At 63.3% G+C, this 20,589-nt stretch overlaps 1 protein-coding gene across 1 annotated transcript; it reads left to right on the top strand.

Moving 5' to 3' along the window:
- The first annotated feature begins 1,426 nt into the window (after positions 1-1,426).
- NR5A1 (nuclear receptor subfamily 5 group A member 1) lies at positions 1,427-20,376 on the top strand. Its single transcript, XM_054726808.1, has 6 exons — positions 1,427-1,528; positions 1,659-1,800; positions 4,082-4,707; positions 11,067-11,186; positions 13,019-13,166; positions 20,129-20,376. The coding sequence occupies exons 1-6, from the start codon at positions 1,427-1,429 to the stop codon at positions 20,374-20,376; spliced, it is 1,386 nt and encodes a 461-aa protein (XP_054582783.1).
- Positions 20,377-20,589: the final 213 nt, after the last annotated feature.

The raw sequence follows: 20,589 nt of genomic DNA, 5'->3' as shown, positions 1-20,589 counted from the left end.
GCCCGGCGGCGGGTTCGCGCGGCGCGCACTGGCGGCAGAGGGGCCCGGGTCCCAGGTGCGCGGCGGGGCGGCCCCGGAGGCGGCGGGGGCGGGGAGGCGCGGGTGGGGGGAGCGCCCGAGCCCGAGCGGCCGTCATCGCGGGCGAGAGGCGCTGCGCCCGGGTGCGGCTCATCGCTGGCGGCGGCGCGGCCGGGAGGTGCGGGCTCCGCGCGGGTGGGACGCGGGCGCTGCCGCTCGCAGGAGCCGCCAGGTGGGCGCCTCGCGGGCCGCGGCCGCCGTCGTGCCCCTTCTCTGTTCGGGGCCCGGGCCCTGCGCGCTCCGCTGCCGGGGACTTCCCCTCTCCGCCCGAGGTCCGCCCCCGCCTCGGGCTCGGTCCCCGGAGCCCGCGGGGTCTCTCCGCCCGAGGTCTCCGCGCCTGCCGCCCGGCCTGCGACTCCGCGCCCGGCTCCAGCCGCCCCCGCGGCGCTCTCCCCGCGTCTCTCCGCCCGACGTCTCGGCCCCGCGGCACCGGCTGCGCCCCCGTCGCCGGCACCGCCGCGGGCTTTGTCCCTCCCCGCGCTCGGGCCCTCTGTGCCGGGCACCGTCGTTTGCCCACCCTTTCGGCTCGAGCCCCCGTCCGGGTTCCACTCCTCGGGGCCCCGCCTGGGAGCTCGGGCTCCGGGCGGGCCGTTTTCCGCGCGGCTTCGTGTCCCGACCCCCCGGCTGGCGGTGCCGCGTCTCGGGCTCCTCTGGTCTCGCCGGCTCGGCCTGTCTCTCCACCACCGCGTCTCTGCGCGCGTCCGCCTCCCCAGGTTTCCTCCGTGGCCGCTGTCTCTCGGCGTCTCCGATCTCTCTCCGTTTCGTTCTCTCGCCATCTCGGCTCCTGCCTTTCTCTCCATCTTCCCCGTCTCCCCAGTTTCCTCGGACTCCGCGTGGCTGCGTCTCCGTCGCTGATGCTCGCGTCGGTCGCCGGGCCCTTTCTCCGTGCGCATCCCCAGCCGTGCCCCCACCTCTGTCTCTCCCGGACCCCGCTCCCGGGTCCCGTCCCCCGCCGAGTCCCAGAACCCGGGCCCGCTCCCCCGGGGTCCCCGGCGTCTCCCTCGCGGCCCGGCCCAACTCGTTTTCTTAGAACCGGGGTTTTGTTCTCAGACGAACGAATCCGGATCGAAGCACATCGAATCCGAGGGTCCGGGCGGGGGCCCGGCCGGGACAGCGCTGGGGGAGCCCCGGGGAAGGGCCGGGCGCGCGGGCGGGCGCGGGGCCCTGCGGGAAAGGCCGGCGCGGGCCGCACGGGGCGCTCCCAGGGGCGGGCGGCCTCGGGCGGTCTTGCCCAGGGCGCGGTCCCGGGGCCACGGGCCGGACACGAGGTGGGCGCCGTGGGGAGCGGGTCCAGGCGCCATCCCGCCCGCGTGACCCCCTCCTCCCTCCGCAGGCGGACGCTGCGGGCATGGACTATTCGTACGACGAGGACCTGGACGAGCTGTGCCCCGTGTGCGGGGACAAGGTGTCGGGCTACCACTACGGGCTGCTCACATGCGAGAGCTGCAAGGTGAGTGGCGGGGGAGCGCGCGGCGGGCTGGCCGGCGCCGGAGGGGGCGCGGGGGGCGCGATGGGCACTGCGCCGGGCAAAGCGCCCCCGGGCGCAGAGAGGGGCCCGCGCTGACGCCCCTCTCCCCCAGGGTTTCTTCAAGCGCACGGTGCAGAACAACAAGCACTACACGTGCACCGAGAGCCAGAGCTGCAAGATCGACAAGACGCAGCGCAAGCGCTGTCCCTTCTGCCGCTTCCAGAAGTGCCTGACGGTGGGGATGCGTCTGGAAGGTGCGCTCCCCGCGCGGCCGGCCGCAGACCCGGGGCCTCCAGCAGAGGAGAGGAGAGGAGAGCAGAGGAGAGGAGAGCAGAGGAGAGCAGAGCAGAGGAGAGGAGAGGAGAGCAGAGCAGAGCAGAGGAGAGGAGAGCAAAGGAGAGGAGAGGAGAGGAGAGCAGAGCAGAGCAGAGCAGAGCAGGTGGGGAGGGTGGGAGGAGGGGTGAGGGAGGGAGCCGCCGGCCTTCTTCAGGTTTCTGGGGCCTGGCGGGGCACTGGAGCCCATCTCCTGGGAAGGGGTAAGAACGGGCCTCGCTCTGGCCGGGGAGGGATGTATGCAGGACCAGCCAGGATTGAGTGAAAAAGTATCTGCATGTGAACCCCAGGCCCCCAAAGGGCCGAGCGGCACCGGGCAGAGCCCCACAGAGCTCCGCCCTCTGCGAAAAGTTCTGCGGCACCCGCTCCCACACCCACCTCCAGCTGGAGTCAGCGCTCCCACAGGCTGGAGTTCAAGTCCCACGCCTGTCACTGACAGACCTTAGGCAGGTTCCTCTCTGAACGGCAGACTCCCCGTCTGCAAAATGGGCTCCATGGCGGTGCCTTCCTCACTGGATGAGTGTGAGGGAATGGTCTGAATAGCTCCTAGTACCGTGCCTGGTACGTAGTCAAGGCTCAACGGGTTTGCTATTAGTATTATTATCGTTCTTTGTTATTATCTGTCTGTCATGGCTGTTTAGCCCTCATTCCTACAGCCTACCCATACATCCCAAGAATTCACTCAGTTCATTCTCTCAGAGGGTGGGATTCCCCGCCCCCATGTTTTTAGCCAGACCTGGAGAGTGTGGGGAGCCACTGCCCCAGAGGTCCCAGGCCCACCCTTATCTCCCCACCCCCACCCCCAGCTCTCAGTTCAGAGGGGAGGAAAGATTTCAGCAGGAAGGACTCCAGCTCTTTGAGGGTGGACAGTCATAGGCAGCTGTGGGCTAAAGTTCTTAAACAGCGAAGGGCCCTGGTGACTCAGAGCTGCAGACCACTGTCTGGCTACCTAGAGCAGGGGCCGGCAAACCGCGGCTCGCGTTGCCGCTCTGTCGACTAATGAGTTTGCCGACCACTGGACTAGACTAAATGTTACCGTGTAGTTGGAAGCTGTGAGGATTAGGCAATTGTGGCATATTGTGTGCAAAGAGGTAAAGGGTAGTATGTGACAGTGGTCAGCAAACTCATTAGTCAACAGAGCGGCGAACCGCGGCGAACCACTGACCTAGAGGAAGGACTCCTATCCTGTCCCCAAAGCCCATGTCCCCAGATCCAGGTCCCGAGTGGCCAGGAGAGCTGGTTGCTGTGAGCAGCAGAAACCCCTGGTGGGGCCTGAGGTTTCAGAGCAGGGCTGCCCACCCCTGGCAGCATGGGGGGCTGGGCAGGCCCCCAAGACTCCTCCCTTGCTGAGCATTGCCTCTCCCTCCGCCTCTCCCTCCTGCTCCCTCCCTCCTCCCAGAGCCCAGGGTGAGGTCCCTGTCCGAGCAGGGGCCGGACTGCACTGCAGCTTCAAAGATGCGACCTTTCGGTCTGTCTAGTGACATATTCTTGGCCAGGCAGAGGGACACCTTGTCGGCAAGCGAGGTCCCTTCCCCCAGCACAGAGCCTGGGCAGCCCTAAACTGAGCTTCAAAGCTGAAAGCCAACGTGAGTCATTTTGCAACAGGGCTTTGCCAGGGTTAACTAGTCAGTCCGTGAGCAGCTGGATACTGGCGCCAGCTGCAAGCCAAGTTGTCCAGTCCCTACTTCCCGTCACTGTCTCCCTGCCGGTCCCTGTGCTGGGGACCTGACCCGTTGCAAAGCCCCCAGCAGCGCTCAGCCTGGGCCCCATGGGCAGGATGCCACTCAGCAGGATGAGAGTGGGCAAGGGGCAGGACATCTGGGGCTAGGACAGTGGAGTCTGCCTGGGCGAATCCAGGAATGCTTCCTGGAGGTGGTGACCTGAGGGCTGGGTGTTCATCAGGCAGAAGAGAAGGAAAGGGTTTGAGGCAAAAGGACTATCAAAGGGAGGGTGGAAGAAGAGCCGGGTTGAGGTGCAGAGAGATGAGTCAGGCGGAGTGGAAAGAACACAGGGTCTCGTGAGGGACAACCTAGAGAGGGGAGCAGGGCTTTGAGCGCTGCACTAAAGTGACCGACTTCACCTGCAGGCAGAGGGCGTGAGCTGGGAGTGACACGGCCAGATCTGTTTGGGGAAGATCCGTGAGTGGGGTGGTATGGAGGGTGGCTGGAAGAGGGTGAGCCTGACCCTCCCCTCTGCCCACAGCTGTCCGCGCTGACCGCATGCGGGGTGGCCGGAACAAATTTGGGCCCATGTACAAGCGGGACCGGGCCCTGAAGCAGCAGAAGAAGGCACAGATTCGAGCCAATGGCTTCAAGATGGAGACAGGCCCCCCAGCGGGGGTGCCCCCACCCCCCCAGCCCCCGCCGGACTACTTGCTACCCCCTGGCCTGCATGCGCCAGAGCCCAAGGGCCTGGCCTCTGGGCCACCTGCTGGGCCACTGGGCGACTTTGGGGCCCCAGCACTGCCCATGGCCGTGCCTGGTGCCCACGGGCCCTTGGCCGGCTACCTCTATCCCACCTTCCCTGGCCGCGCCATCAAGTCCGAGTACCCAGAGCCCTACGCCAGCCCACCACAGCCCGGGCCGCCCTACGGCTACCCGGAGCCCTTCTCCGGGGGGCCTGGCGTGCCTGAGCTCATCCTGCAGCTGCTGCAGCTGGAGCCGGATGAGGACCAGGTGCGGGCGCGCATCCTGGGCTGCCTGCAGGAACCCCCCAAAGGCCGCTCCGACCAGCCTGCGCCCTTCGGCCTGCTGTGCAGGATGGCTGACCAGACCTTCATCTCCATTGTGGACTGGGCGCGCAGGTGCATGGTCTTCAAGGAGCTGGAGGTGAGTCCCCCCTCCCCCCTGTCCGGCAGCTGGATCGGGGTTGTCCTCTTGGCTGCCCAAGCCTCAGTCTCGGTCACTCCTTGGATGGGGCCGTCCTGCCCACTGGCTAAGGCACTGTCTGGAGACAGGAGGAGTATTTCTGGTCCTTCGCAGCCTTCCTGGCCCCCCCACTCCGCTCCTCCCTCTCTCTCCTCTATGTTTTGAGTCTCTGTCTTTCCCAGCCTTTGCTCCTTTTACCTCTGCCTCCCTCTCCTTCCTTCCTTCTCCCTCCCTCTCTCCCTCTCCTTGGTGTGCTCTCTCTCTGCTTCTCTGTGTGTCTCCAGCCCTTTGTGTCTCCGTCTTTCCCTCTCCTAGTCTGGGTCTCTATGGGCTCTGTTCTCTCTTCCTCTGAGACCCGAGGCGCGCAAAGGACTAGCTGGGTCCTGGGACACTGTCTCGGGCTGCCCCCGCGCGACGTCAGGAAGAGGGTCCAACCCACCCTGGCTTTCCCTTTGGAGAAGCCCCCGGTCCCTGCCAGCCTCAAATGTCATAGGTGGGGGTCTTAGCGGCTCCGAGTTTGGAATGCTTATGGGCCCGATTCCCAGCTAAGTGGAGGAGCTTATTGTCCCTGCCTCTCTCGTGCACGATGGTCGGTCCCATGTGTAAGTGTGTGTATCTGCGTGTTTGTGTGTGTGTGTGGGGGGTGCGAGTGAGAGGGCAGGTGGAGACAGCAGGGCCCGCCACTGGTCCTCCGGAAGCGGCCGGCTTCCTCCACTGCACGGGGCTGAGGTACCTGCAGCTAAAGCGCGGGAGGGACTGACGCCAGACCAGGAAGAACTTCCCAGGCAGCTTGCCTAGTGGTTTGAAGCGCCCATGGCCTGGCAGCTGTCCCGCTAGTACCCTGACCCCCTATGATCAGAGTGTGCTGCCAACCTCAGAGGCACCCCAAACCCAGCCAAGGCCCCACTACCCTGGCCTGGGCACAGGCCCTCTTTAGCCCCGGCCTCCTGGTGTTTGCCTGGCCCAGGCCGGCCCCCCTAGCTGTTCCGGGGCTGGGTGTAAACAGCAGGACCCGTCGCCCTCCCTGCTGGGGCCACTGCAGCCTTGAGCAGCATTCAGTGCTGACGCCACTCAGGCCTGGGCTTCCTCCAGGGGCAGGTGGCCGGATGGGCCGGGGGCGCTGCCTGCCAGGCTGGGCATGGGGGGGGGGATTAGGTGAGGATGGGCACTGAGCCCTTGAGGCATCATGGGGCTGGAGGTCTGGGTTACTCTGGGAGTCAAGAACTGGTGGTGATTCGATAGTGGAGGGCCTATCTTGGCTGAGGCCTGGGGACATGCCATGTGTCATGGGGTGGTGGGACGTGCCGTGGATGGGACGAGAGGCAGGGCCTTGAACAATCCCACCTGCCTGCCTCTCGTGGCTGGAGGCCCTGGTGGGATGAGGATCCCAGGACCCTTGGGTTGGTGGCCAGACCTCCCATGAGCCCCTTGTGCAGAAGGGAGGAGGCGCGGAGCATTCCCGGCCTTCCAGAACCCTGGACCCAGGGGCAGGGCACTTCCTCTGGCCGCCTTCCTAGTCTCTCGGGGTTTTTCACGCAGGATGGGAAGGGCTTTTGTCCCAGCTTTGCTGAGTGTTTTTTCCTGCTTCTGGCTTCTCTGTGGTCCAAACCTTCCTGCTTCCCCTTCCCAGAGTCTCTGAATTGAGCCCAGGAATCTGAACCATGGTCCCCACCCTCTGTAAGGGAGCCTTGCAGATACGTACCAGCCCAGCCCTTGGAGGGCCCCTCAGCAGCCACTGGGCCACCTCCCACAGGTGGGGAGGCAGAGAAGTGGGAGGGGGCTGAGTGACCTGCCTCCCTTTTGGCTGACCATTCACCCCTGGCTCCGGGCAGGATACATTTCAGCCGACAGCCAAGGGGGCTCCCTAGCTCTGAGCGTCGGGCAGCCCTTGAGCTGGGCGCTGGGGACCTTGGCCCCAGGAGGCTGCCAAACTAGGGAGGAGACAGACGTGCACGCAGGTGATGCCCACACAGGGTGCCCGGGCCCTGAGAGCAATGGGAAGGGGCCGAGGGAGCCCAGCGGGAGAGCGGACGGCCCTAAGGGAGTTCGGGAAGGCTTCTTTGATCTGTGCTTCTTCGGTCTTAGCTAGGCTAAGGCCCAGCGGTCAGCGGTGGGAAGGCATCCTGTGTCAGGGAGCTCCAGGTGGCCCCTGCGGCGGGGCTGGAGAGGTTGGCAGGGCCAGAAGCAGAGCTTGGACCAGTGGGTGATGGACCAGGCTGGCTGGAGCCCCGCACCCTCTTCCCCGAGGCCACTTGGCTCCCTATGAAGCTAATGACGTCCCGATGTTGAGCGGAAGGCCTGGGTCTTGGCTGAGCTGTCGGGGGGTGCTGGGGGCTCAGCTGTTGGGGCTCCCTTTTGGGGTTCTCCTCCTCCATCCTGTCTCTCAGCTTGGATGTCCCTCTGCCCCCATTTTCCCATCTCACACTTTGTGGCCTGTGAGGTCTGACCGTGGCACTGAAGTTAATGGCAACAACCAGAATCAGAGAGACCCGTGTTCCAGTCCCCGCTCGGCCGCTTTCCAGGCCTGTGGCTTTGGGCAGTCACTTTACTGGTCCAGACCTCCACTTCCTTATCCGTAAGATGGGGAGAGTTGAAATGGATTCCACCTCGTGGGGCTGTTGTAAGGATTCAGTGAGCGAGGCAGGTAGAGCGTTTAGCGCAGGGAGCAGCGTTCCCCTCCTGCGGCTTCTTGGCTGCTCTGTGCTTTACTGTGTGGTGCAGGCGGGGTACGGCCTGGTTTGGGAAGCGTGGGAAAAGACTCCTGGGGTGCAGGCTCCCTGGGCGCTAGAGTTCTGGGAGGAGACGGGGCCCACCTGGCCCTGGGTTTGTGAAGGACTTCATACCTGCCCGGTAGCGGAGACCCACCTGTACCTACTGCTCAGTGCCTGTCTGGACAGTTCCCAGGAGGGACAGGCTGGGAGGAGGCAAGACAGGAATCGGCGAGGGGAGGCGAGGGCCAGGAGTGCCTAATGACCCATCTCGACACCGCTTCACCCCGACATCCAGCTCCGAGGCCCCTGCCTGGCGACAGATTTCACGGCTCAGATATATGGTTTCATTTACGAGGCAGTAACTCTGTCAGCCCGGGACTGACAAACGGCGGGCCCGCCGACCACTCGGCCGGAGAGCGCTGTGGCCGGCCCGCGGCCTGTCAGCCGCCGGAGAATTACAGAGCCCGCTGGCCTTCGGCCGCCAGACCGAGCGGACCCCAGAGGGCTCCGGAGGGGGGCCTGCTGGGAGGGAGGTCAGCTCTGCACCCATAAATACCCCGTCTCCGAGGCAGGCTGCAAAGTGTCAAGGCTCCGGGAAGATTTGCGGCAGACGGCAGGAGGGATGGGTGGTGGCGGGCAGGCGACAGGCCAGGCTGACGAGGGACCCCGGGGCCTGGGCGGCAGGGAGGACCGGGCAGAGGAGGAGCCTTTTGCTTCGGGAGAAACTTGTGGAAGGTGAAACCAACCCTCTTTGGTTAAGTGAGCCTCTTAGCCACCTGCTTTCCCATGGAGAGGGGCTGCGGCGGCGGCCTCGGTGTTTTTATTTTAATAGAAAGAGAAGTGTGTGTGTGTGTGTGTGTGTGTGTGTGTGTGTATCTGCGTGGGGCGTTCGGTGTCTTTATGTGTCCATCTGTCCCTTAGGGGACGCGCGAGTGAAGAGTCTGGCAGGAAAGATCGCTCAGCTGGGGCCCTGCGCCCACTCGTTTTCTCTGACCCAAAGGGACAGGAAGTCAGCGCAGAGACGGACGTGTGGCCCAGTGGGAAACCATAGAGGGCACTGGGTGCCAAAGCTTAGCCACCATATTGCCCGCCTGCGCCCCTGCAGCTCCTATCACCCCGCTGGGCAGGGCCACCCCACCCCGGGGCCTGAGGTCTGGGTACAGAGTCTGCTGCAGGGCTTGGCCAGCCGGGTCACTGTGACCCCTTCTGCTTTCTGCCCGAGGCTCAGCCCGCTTATCTCCTAATTCTCCCCCTTATCTCTCGCTCTTCCCTCTCCCCACCTCCTGTTCCTTCCATCCAGGCACAAGGGTGTCTGCTCCCGAGGGCCCCATGGGTGGGGGGCAGAGCCCAGCCCTGCACGTCCTCCCTTCTCCTCTGCTCCAACGGGGTCACCCAGGTTGGGCCAGTGTGACTCCTGGGCTGGTCCCAACTACTTGGGCCTCAGGCAGTTCCCAGGCCCCCGCCCCCCTCCCAAGATGAGCCCAGTCCGGGGGCATCTGGGCAGAGCCCAGCTTCCTGTGTTGCCCGAGGCGAGCCTCTGTGTCCTCTGGAACGGGGGCCGAATGTTGCCAGGGCAGGGGTGGGGTCCTGGCTGAGCTGGGGTCGGGCCTGGTCGTAGGCGCCCACCACGCCTTGCCTCCCGCCCTGGGACGGGTTGGGCAGGCTTCCTGCCAGCTCTCTGGGCTTGGCCACTGCGGGGACAGAGGAGGCGAGACAGGAGGTTTCGTGCTTCACCCTCGCCCAGTTCTCCGTCTCCCTGGCCCCTGCCGCCCAGGCGAGCTGTGGCTGAGCAGGGGGACCCCTGGCTGGGTTCCTGTTCTGACAATAATGGGGCTGTAGGAAGAACTTGGTCCGGAGAAGAGAGAGAGGTTTGGGTTCTTGCCGTGAAGATGGGATGAGGAAGGGAGGCTGGGAGGCTGGGGACTCAGAGCAGGACAGAGACTGACCCCCCTCCTGTCCTCAGCCGTGTGCGCTGGGGAAGGGGCGGGCCGGGGAGGCCTGACTGCATGTCCTGCTGCTGGCTTTGCTCTTTGCCCACTTCCTGTTGCCCCAGGACTGCCCCCAGGAGAGGAGGGGAGCAGACAGGAGGAGGGGCTTCTACCCCACAGAAGAGAAAGCTCAGGCCAGGGGCTGCCTGGCCCCTCAGCCTCCGGGTTGGGGTGGCCCCTCTGTTCTCTCTGTGGCTGTCTTGGGGAGCACATGCTTGTCCATCAACTGCTCATTGACGCCTCCTCTGGGGGTCCAGTCCTGCCTTCCCAGGCCCAACAGGTACTGGGGGGACAGAGGCATGAATAATGCCATCGGATGTGGCAGGTGCTACAGCCAGAGGATGGTGAGGGCACCGAGCAAGGAGGAAGGATTGGTGAGGGCTTCGTGGGGGAGGCGAAGAGCCGGCCATGAAACCCTGGGTGGCCAGGGCGGGATTTATTCCATGCTGGGTGGCATCTGGAACCAGACAGAGCTGTGTGACTCTCTGTGGACCTCTGTGGGCTCAGTCCCCTCTCCATAGGTGGGGACAACAGTTATACCAACCTCATAGGGTTGTGGAGCTGCAGTCCAGCGACTGTTAGCTCTCCTGGTTTGTGTTCGCTATAGGGCGGCATCCAGGAGGGTGCCCAGAGGTACCTGCTGGTAGATGGTGGCTGGCTGGTGAGCTGCAGAAGCTGAGAGGGATCAGGGTCTGTGCTGTGTCTTCCTCGGTGACCTACAGCCCCAGTGGCGGTTCTGAACAGCCAGGGGGGCTCAGCGTTTGTCACTGTGGGGAGTCGTGCACGGAGAGTAGCAGCTATGGCCCTGGCCTGTGATCCCAGGAGGGTCCCTCACCCCCTCCAGGTGGCAGATTCTTCATTTGAAAAGTAGTGGTTTACATCAGGGCGTCCCTCCTGGCTCTGTCATCGCATGGTTCTGAGTCCCTCCCCCCAGCTGTGAGTGTCCCCTCCTGCCATGGTGAAGGCATGACTCCCCAGAGCACGGGGACGCTTGCCCAGGGCAGTCCCCACCCTTGCGCTGAGTGCCCAACCGCAGCCCGAGTGTTTACAGTCTGTGCTGTTCAGACGTCAGACCTCTGCCATCTACCTGATCACTCCCGGGGCTGGGCCAATGGCCTGCCAAGAGGGCTCTGCTCCAGGCCCAGGGAAATCCCTCTGTTTCCTCTTCATGAGTGATTGGAGCTGCTAGAGATGTGACCACAGGGCAGATGGGCACATGTTCCAATTAACATTGCTCTTCCCCTGCATGGGGATGAGTTCTTCACAAAGCACTTCTGTGGCGAAGCGCACCAGCGTGTGCCAGGCCGCTTTCTCGTACTTTGCCCATTTTACAGATGAGACCACTGAGGCCCAGAAAGGTTACAGAACTTGCTGAAGGCCATACAGCTTGTAAGAGGCAGAGCGGGGGCCTGAAGCCGGACCCTCCTATTCTTTGGTAGAGCCTTGCCACGCGTTGATGGAGTAGACAGATGGGCAGACTGGGCACAGAGAAGTTAAGCAGCTTGCCCAGGTCACATACCCAGTTGAGCCTCAGCACTGAGCGTTGGGAGGAGGAGGGGTGAGAGGAAGGTCCCCAGCCAGGCCATGCTGGATGCAGACCCCGTGCGCCGCCTCCTTGCAGGTGGCCGACCAGATGACGCTGTTGCAGAACTGCTGGAGCGAGCTGCTGGTGTTTGACCACATCTACCGCCAGATCCAACATGGCAAGGAAGACAGCATCCTGCTGGTCATCGGGCAGGAGGTGACAGACCCTGCGCCCTGCCCCAGCCCACTGTGCACTCCTAGAATTCTGGGCCCACAAGAGGTCCCGGGCCTCTCCAGGGCTGGCCCTGGGCACCCTGAATATCAGCCCATTTCCCCAAGTTCATGGGATACCCACCTGTCCAACCTCCCTCTGACCAGCCGTGGCCGTGGCCTTGAGAGGAGGCAGCCTCTGGGAGCCCTGCTCTGGGGGAAGCAGCTCAGGGGTGTTGGGAGGGTTGGGGAGACGCTAGGAGGAGGTGATGGTGGTTCCAGGTCTTGGTGGTACCCAGTGATGGTGGAACCAGGTAGTAAAAGGTATTGGGGGATATCCCCACCTCCACACAGGCAGAGGGGAGAGCATGGGGGAAGGCTGAGAGGGACATTGGGAACTCCTGAGCCACCAGGAGCCACTGGTTTGCTGGACTGTAGGTTTGGGGGACCCTGCCGGTGGGGCACAACGTAAGAGATAAGGCTGGAGAGGTTGCTAAGGGCTAGATTGGGCAAGACTTTGCAGGCCCTAAATCCTGAGTGAGTGAATGAATGAATGAGCAGAGGGGTCTGGGCCCCAAAGAGACGTGGTCAGAATTTGGGCCCCCCTAGAGCAGGGAATTAGGGGCACTAGGATGGGAGCCCAGGGCATAGACACTCCCAACATGGAGCAGGGAGCAAGGGGACAGATTCTAGTGGGAAGGACACAGCCAGGTGTGAGAGGCACATGAGGGGGCAAGATGGGAGGTGAGGAAGTGAGGCAGCGCCCGCTGCTCAGATGCTGGGCACTGGCGGGCACCATTCCAGCAGGAGGACGGCCAGCAGGTGCGAGGAGGAGGACCGAGGGAGGAAGAAGGGCCTAGCCTGGCGGAGGGCGGAGCACCTCGCAGGGGCACAGGGAAGAAAGAACAGTGGGGGAGGGAGACAGGCCCTCTCCCACCCCTGCCTCCACCCCAGCCCTGGTCCTTCTGTCCCCATCCTCAGTGCTCACCCTGGGTGTCAGGCCAGGGGCATGCTGGTCCCACGGGTGTGACTTTGAGGCCACCTGTGAGTGCAAATGAAGAGCCTGATGTATGAGTTTGTGTGTGTGTGTGTGTGTGTGTGTGTGTGTGTGTGTCGGCCGTGTCAGCATGCAGGTCGAAGTCTCAGAGGCCATGGCAATGTCCTGTATTTTATTGTGCAAATATCTCCACGCACATAAATGTGTGGGTATCAAGATCTGCCTGTCACCATGTCAGTGGGAACACAGACATGGGCGTGTCTGGCTGTGTTGCCCTGACGTGACCATACCAGGGTGTGTGTGTGTATATGTGTGTTCACTTCATGAAGTAAGTGGATGACCCTGTGAGTGTGTGTGAACGTGAGCTGAGGTGTGGCCACTTCCCCAGCCGAGTGTCCACGTGTGGGCGTGTGGGACCCAGGCAGTCATGTGGCCCCACCCACGTGTATCCAGGCAGACCTGCCCCCACGCCCGGCACAACGCGGCGTTCGCCTGCAGACACAGCACAAAAGCAGCGCGCACCCCTGGGCCTGGCAGCAGGCCTTTGTGCGTGAAGGGCCCTTCAGCCTCCCTCTGCACACACCTGCCCGGTGTCAGCTCTGCTGCCACAGGGCCCTGAGCTCGGCGGGCGTGTGCGGAGGGCTGGGAAGCTTGGGCCCTGGGTGTTGGGGCTGGGAGGGCTCCTGGGGCCTGGGGAGAGGCTGCCCCCGCCTGGCGCAGCTCCACGGCTGGGCACTCGGACCCCCGGCCTCCACCGGAGGCCTCCCACCACGCCCTCCCACGTCCCTGATGAGAGCTCCTGCCCCGCGCCCGCCGCCCTGACCCCAGGTCTGCCCGCCCAGGTGGAGCTGAGCACGGTGGCCGCCCAGGCGGGCTCCCTGCTGCACAGCCTGGTGCTGCGGGCGCAGGAGCTGGTTCTGCAGCTGCACGCGCTGCAGCTGGACCGCCAGGAGTTCGTCTGCCTCAAGTTCCTCATCCTCTTCAGCCTCGGTGAGTGGCCGGGGCCAGGGGGCGGGGAGGTGGCTGGGCCGGCACTGAGGGGGCTCCGTGCTGGGGGCTCCGTGGGGCAAAGACCCCTCTCTTCGGGAGGGGACCTGCTCTTACAGTGGGGGTTGCTGTCTCTCTGGGCCTCAGTTTCTCTCTGTGCAAGTCCAGCGGGCCAAGATAATGTCTAGGCCTGGCCCGTATGAGATGAGGCCCCTTCTGAGAATTGGGTGAATTCCCAGCTGAAAGGCGGAGAAAAGTGCCCCTGCACCTCCAGGGAACACCGTGCGGTTCCTGGGGCTTCTGTTCCCTGGCCTCCTCCTGGGGTCCCTGTTTTTCCCAGTTCCCTGTTCTTGCGGGGGAGGGGGCCCTCCACATTCTGACTCTGAGCTCTTTGGGGCCCAAACACCTTTGCCCATTCATTCATTCATTCATTCACTCATTCATTCATTCTACAAACTTTTGCTGAGCAACTGCCCTGTGCAAGCACCAAGGCTACGCAATGAACAAAAAAGACCCAAACCCCTCTCTGCAAGGAGCTGACCTGACTGACCTTCTCTTGGGGAGAGAGGCAATGAGCAGAAGATGACGGCTAAAATATAGAGCTTGGTAAAATGGATAGCCTGAGAGATTGCGACAAATGCTAAGGAGGAAAATAAAGCAGGGGAGGGGGAGAGGGGGAGCCCAGGCACCAGCTTGCCCCACGCCCCAAGGCGCTGGGGTTTCCTCCCGTTGCCTTCCCTCCCCGCCCAGCCTGTGCTGCTCCAGGCTCCACCGTCCTCTCGGCTCTCAGCAGGGTGGCCTCCTTCCGTCCTCCCTCACCCAGCAAGCCGTCTCTATCCACTGTCCGCCCTGTGCCCAGCGATGCTGCGAACATAGAGGTTTTCCTTACTCTCAGGAGGCTCCCCGTCCAGGCAAGGCCTCCAGCCAGTCATCGGGACTGGGACAGAGAGACGGGGACCCAGGGTGGGGAACAGGGACATCTGAGCAGGGGCTCAAGAGGATGAGTAGGAGTTGGCTGGGGGGATAAACCTTTAGCAGAGGGGTCGGTGAGATGGAAGGTTGGAACGGGGCATGAATGCCTCCTCACCTGGGGAGGAGGCAGGATTTGAGACTTAGTCTTTGTGGCAGATGGCATCATAGCCACAGCCTGGCAAGGGTGTGTCTACCCAAGAGTGGGGGCGTCGGGGAAGAAGTGGGCTGGGAGGGGGCGATTATGAAGCGTTGACTGTACTCAGTCCATGGCCATGGGCCTGGGCGCCCGGGCTGGATCTTCTCACTCAACAGGCTGGTAGCCGGAGGGCTTATCTGCAAGGGTGCAGGATTTGGTGGGGACAGCCATGGTGGGGCTGGGGTTTGAATCTTGAGCAGCCGGCTAGGAGCGGGCCCTGAGGCCCTTGGAGGAGCCGCAGGGGCGCAGGCCAGGCTGGCTCCAGCAGGGGGAAGCCCCTCTTCCTCTGCCTCCAGTGGTACCCTCCTCCCAACCTTGCTGAGAGCTGCCGGCTCTGGGGACTGGCTCAGGCGGAAGCCGTGGACCGCTGTGGTTGGGGATGGGGAGACTCCAGGAGCTTGGCGTGTGTGTGTGTGTGTGTGTGTGTGTGTGTGTGTGTGTGTGTGTGCCTTTGTGTTTGTGTCTTTGTTTTCACACAAGTGCGGACTGTGAACTTCTACAGGCTTGTGTTTTTGTGCGCCACATTGTGGAGACTGAGTGTGATTGGGGAGTGACGGGGAGGGAGATGAGGGCTTTGGACTGATGGGTGCTGCTTGGGTGCTGGGGCACGCAGCATTGGAGTGTGGGCTCTGTGGCAGTCTGGGTGGTTTGTGAAGTGACCTGACCACCATCAAGAGGCCACCAGGAAGGTCCTGGGGAGGTTGGGTGGAGGGGGTGCTGCCGGCCACCCACCCTGGTCCAGGGCTCCATCTGTCCTTGGACACACCCTGCAGAAGGGGGACCATCTTGGCTTTCCAGGCTGCCCGGGCCTGAGGCCCATGCCCTATGGCCCCGGCCCCTTCCCCCCAAAGCCCAGGCGCGGGGGCTGCAGGTCCAACAGAGCTCTAGTCTCAGCAGGAGATCAACCCAGAGGACAGCACAGCTGAGCCCAGCCCTCTCCCCGGGTCCCGGCGAGGCGCCAGGCTCAGAGCCAGGAGTGCCCGGCCCCTTTCATGCCAACCTTCATCCTGTTTTCCCGAGGAGGCAGCTGAGGCCTGAGAGCCCAGAGTCCACAGTGCTCGTAGGACCAGGCCGGAGGGGTAGGGTGGAGGAGCAGCGGGCGCGTGTGTGTGTGTGTGTGTGTGCGCGTGTGTGCATGTACGCGCACACGTGTGCAATGTGTGCACTCATGCCAGGCACGATGGGGTGGTGATTAGCAATGGGGACCAGGTATGGACCACCTGGATTCTAAATCTGGGCTCTCTCAGGCTGTGTGCCCTTAAACAAGTCACTCCCCTCTCTGAGCCTCTGTTGCCCCATCCTAATAACCCTTAACTTGCTACGAGGATTGAATGAGAGAATTCCCTCGGAATGTGTGTCAGTATTGCCTTCATCATAACCATCATTATTAAGTTAATGAGCAAATGAACAAGTTAATGGATGGAGTGAATGAATGAGCGAGTCGGTCTCCATCTTGACTGCACGCTGTGTGTCTGGCACGGGGCCTGGCCTTTGGGGCTGAGGGGGCTGGGGGAGAGGTTGGGGAGGAGGCCCCAGGACCTGGGCCTGTGGGCGCTCACGGAGGGCAGGGAGAGAGGAGGCCGCGTGAGCCATGGGCAAGGCCTTGAATGCCAGGCCCAGTGCCTTGACCCTGCCCTGGGGAAGGATCTTCAGCTGCAGTGACAGGATCAAATCTGCACGTTAGCAAGGTGCTCCCCACGGCGGCCGGGAAAGGGCCGAGCCCTGCGGGAGGGCCCAGTGGAGAAATGTGGGCACGATGGGGGGGGAAGGTTTGCCCAGAGTCTGGGAAGTGAGAGGGGGCTCCTCCCTGACCACCAGAGCTGGGTCCCCAGACCTCCAGCTGGCACGTGGGCATCCCCCTTCCTGGGCTGCGCAGCCTGGACCCGGGTGATGCCTGCCCCCCCCCCTCCCGCCCACTCAGCGCCTCCTTCTCGCCTGCCTCCGCAGAAGGGTGCCATTTGGTGTCTAAATAGCCGTCTCAGGCAGGCGAGGAGGCAGGTAAGAAGGTTTAATTAAAATTAGTGCCTCTCTCCTGGCAATCACGGTGTTTATGAAGATGGCCCGGCGCGCTTTGTTCCGCAGAGGACTTAATCGAAGCTTAATGGATTGACCTAACATTCGATTTCCTGACTTCCATTGAGGCGGCGGCAGCAGCATTCCCTTAAGCGTTTGCAATTTACCCACTGCTCCGCGCCAACAAAAGGCAGCCTGAATAGCAGCCCCACTCGAGGGGCCATTGTGCGCGGGGGCGCCTGCCTGAGTCACCGCTATTGGGACAACATTCTTTATGCCTCGCTGGAATGAAAGGATTATTCAAATATTCAATTAAACCGTGAAAAGGGGGCTTTTCTGAGAACCTGGGGGCCCCCAGCTCCGCAGAGCGAGCGGGCTGCTCTCCGAGGCGGGGGTGCCATCTCCTGGCCCCCTCCCGCCTCCACCACCAGGATTGCCGGGAGCTGAGCAGGCTCGGGGACCCACACAGACTTTTCTCGAAGGTGTCCCTCTCCGAGCTGCGGCAGCTCAGCGCCAGAGCGGGGCACACAGATGAGATCCCGTTCTTGGGTGCCTTGCGAGGCAGAGGTTCATCGACCCCCACTTTGCAGACCATCGGGAAACCGAGGCTCCGACAGGGGAAGGGGCTTACTTGCCCACGGTCACCCAGCTGGAGGTGGAGTGGGGATTTGAACCCCTGACACATGAAGGGGCACCTCCAGGTTTGTGTGAGGCCTGCTCCGCATCTGATGGGCGAAGGGCATGGTGTTCGGAAGGATGGTTACCCCTCTGTCTTCACACAGTCCTGTTAGGGGGGGTGCTGGGAAGCTGGGAGAAGGGGCGGGACTTGACCGTGGTCTCCTCCAAGGTGAGGACCACAAAGTTGAGTCCGGAGCCTAGAGTAGCCTCCCTGGGGAAACCCGGGAGCCCAGGTGGGAGGTCTTGGATGGGACCCCTGGATTGGATGAAACGTAGTTACCAGGTCCAGTCTTCCGGGAACCAAGGCCAAGCTTGAGCCCATCCCTGCTCGCTCTTAGGGCTTTGGAGCCAGAAAGACGTGGGTCTGAGTGCGGACTCTGCATCTCCTCTGTCCCAGGCACCCCCACTGTCCCTACACCAGCGGGGTGCCCTTTCCTGCCTGCCTGGGTGTCTGTGGGGATTAACTGGGCTGGGAGCAAGGTGTCTGGTGGGTGCCCAGCCGAGAGCCGCGGGACCCTCAGGCTGCTGGGAGGGGCTGTCCCTGAAGGCTTGCCTGTCCTGCACCAGCCCTGCCCTCCGCCCTGCTGTCCCCGGTGCAGCGCTGCTGAGAACAGTAAATCCGGGAAAAGCCGCGGCTGGTCCTCCTGCCCCCTCCCCCGCCTGCCTCTACTGCAGCATCCTAGCCAGTCTCCCCTCCCCCTGGCCCCCTCAGCTACTTCCTCTGGAACCCTCTATTGCTGTGTGGCCTTGAGCCGGTCCCTACTGCCCTTCCCTGGACCCCAGCCCTACTGTGAACTGTCTGAAGACAATGTCAGGAGAACTGCCCAGCCTGGGGGTTGGTGGCTGTGAAGGGAGAGGGGACAGAGTTAAGATGGAAAAAGGCTGCGATAGGGATGGAACTAGGTGGGGAGGGGGCGGGGCTCCCATGACCTTTGGGTGCGTCCAGAGCAGGCCAAGCTAAGGAGCAGGGCTGCGCGTGCCCGTTGCTCGCTGCAAGGGCGCCCAGGCTGGGAGCGAGCAGGGACTGGAGTCCAGCTTGCGTGCCCCCCCGCCCCGCCGGCTGTTTCTGTGGACAAGGGGGGACTGCTGTCTACGTGGCACAGGTGCCTTGTGGACAGGAGGCCATCCGGGAGGCCAGGCAGAGGATGACCCTGGCTTCCTTACTGAAGGGAGGCGAGGGGGCTGGGAGCGGGGGTGGAGGGTGGGGCCAGGTCCTGCCATACGCCCGGGGCCCAGCTCGCGTTTCCCTAAATCCAACTTTGGACAACACAGGCCTCAGCGGGCACACCGGGGGCGGCCGGGGATCAGGGTTGCCAGGAGCCTCCCGCTCTCCTGGCGCAGTGGGTGTTAAGAGGGATTAGAAGGGCCAAGGGCTGCGCACACGGCCCGCCGTCGGGCTCCGGCGCCCCCGCAGCAGTCGGGCTGGGGGTGAGGGGGCAGCGGGGATGTGGACCGACCGACGGCCATTTTCCGAGCCTCTGGGTGCCACATCCCAGGCGAGCCCCTGCTAGGATTAGGGGGCGAGGGGCCAGTTCTGTGGCTTCCTGCTGACCCTCAGCCTCCAGGCAGGGCACCAGCGGGGGATGCTGCCTGGGAGCTGTAGGACCCCCGCCCGCAGGGATGAGGACGCGGCGACAGGAGACTGACCCTCGCCCGGCACTCCGGGGGCCAGGGACCTGCGCAGGCCTCGCACCCACGCTCTTGCCCCTGCCGGGGGGCGCGGCCCCTTGCAGAGGAAGAAGGCCTTTCGGGCCGGGAGGGGCGGGGTGCAGGCCATTGCTCCTAAATGATGGGGCTGGGATTTGAGCCCCCATCCGTCTCACTCCGAAGACATTTTTTTTGGTCTTTTCACTGGACCTTGGGTGTGGTGGGTGCATTGACCACACTCCTCTGTCCGTGGCACGAAGGACCGTTGGCCCGCGCAGAGCCAGCGCCCTCGGCTCCCTGCCACGGGCATGCGTCGTCCTTCCTGTGTAGCCCGGGCCTCTTGTTTGTTGTCCCTCCTCTTACATAACCTGCCTGCTTTGTGCACAGCGCTTCTAATTTATGTAGAGAGCTTTGCCTTATAGACCTCATTCTGGATCTGCTGGTCTGTGTTTTTCCACTCAGCCTCCTGCTTGTAAAGAGTCATCCGTTTTCTCTGTGTTATCTGCTCCATCGCTGCTACCTGCAGGCCACCTCCCATCACCATGAATACCGCTGCCGTGGGCATCCATGGCCCTGGGGCCCATGGGAGGACCTCCTGGTGGTCCTGGAGCCTCTTGATGGCCAGCGGGGAGACCCAAGAGCCCCTGCCACCCTCTGGAATGGGGCCACCAGTGCACACGCCTCCAGCTCTGAGGTGGGACCCTCCCACTCCCACTGGCCCGCCCTGGTGATGGGGACAGTGATGACTGTGGCCAGGAGGCGATGCTGTGGTGACCACCCTGGGGACGATGGGGACAGGATGGTGACCTCGGGGACGGGAACGGTGGTGATCAGGGCTATGGTGAGAGTTGGGATGGTAATAGCTGGCCCAACGGACATGCTGGGCCTTCTTCCAGGTCAGACACTGTTTCCTAAACACCTTCCACGCATCAACTCCCTGAATTCTCCCGCCCGTCTTGTAAGATAGGTGTCATTGTCACCGCCCCTTCTACTGGCACAGATGAGGAGCTGGAGAGGTTAAGTGAGAAGGCCAGGGAGACACCTGGTCAGGTGGTGATGGTCTCGGTGAGGACGGAGGTGTTCACCGTGACCACTGTGATGATGGCAGCGGCAGTCCTGATGGTGACAGGCGCTGTGGTTGGGTGGCTGGGGATGTGTTTGTAATAACCACAGGCGACGGTGGTGTTCACAGTGGTGGCGATGATGGTGAGGGTGGGGATGGGGATGAGCAAGGTTTGGGGATGTCACTCTCGGCGATGGATGATGGTGGCAGAGTTCACCAGCCACGGTGGTGACGGTGGTGACGGGGATGGGTGGGGACGGGGAAGCTGCTTGCGCTGTTGACGATGACGGGGGCAGAGCCTAGGTCTTTGGTGACCAGAGGGCTGCCGGGGCCGGTGACGCAGCGACGGCGGCTGACGTGACGGCGGCGGCGCTGATGGGGCCCCTCGCTTTGCAGATGTGAAGTTCCTGAACAACCACAGCCTGGTGAAGGACGCTCAGGAGAAGGCCAACGCCGCCCTGCTCGATTACACCCTGTGCCACTACCCGCACTGCGGGGACAAGTTCCAGCAGCTGCTGCTGTGCCTGGTGGAGGTGCGGGCGCTGAGCATGCAGGCCAAGGAGTACCTGTACCACAAGCACCTGGGCAACGAGATGCCCCGCAACAACCTGCTCATCGAGATGCTGCAAGCCAAGCAGACTTGAGCCTGGGCCGGGTGGGGCCCCGACCTGGACCGGGGCCGCGGGAGGGGCACGGCCACCCCCGCGGCCCTCCAGATGGCTTATTTTATGATGCTGACCCAGGAGCCCCACCCTGTAGGCCGATGCCCCCTGAGCTCTCTGAAGCCCCGTGTTTGGGAAATGAGGGAGGGTGGGCAGCGCCTGGCCAAGGTGGGTGGCCCCCCCGCTAGCCACTGG

This window comes from Eptesicus fuscus, chromosome 15, assembly GCF_027574615.1.
Source record: "Eptesicus fuscus isolate TK198812 chromosome 15, DD_ASM_mEF_20220401, whole genome shotgun sequence".
Taxonomy (NCBI): Eukaryota; Metazoa; Chordata; class Mammalia; order Chiroptera; family Vespertilionidae; genus Eptesicus; species Eptesicus fuscus.
This window is presented reverse-complemented; position numbering and strand designations above follow the sequence as displayed.

Excerpts from the sequence above, each read along its gene's own strand:
- NR5A1 (XM_054726808.1), top strand. The coding sequence starts at position 1,427 with ATGGACTATTCGTACGACGAGGACCTGGACGAGCTGTGCCCCGTGTGC. Across the intron at positions 1,801-4,081 it reads GGTGGGGATGCGTCTGGAAG|CTGTCCGCGCTGACCGCATG; the intron begins GTGCGCTCCCCG and ends CTCTGCCCACAG. Across the intron at positions 13,167-20,128 it reads CCTCATCCTCTTCAGCCTCG|ATGTGAAGTTCCTGAACAAC; the intron begins GTGAGTGGCCGG and ends CTCGCTTTGCAG.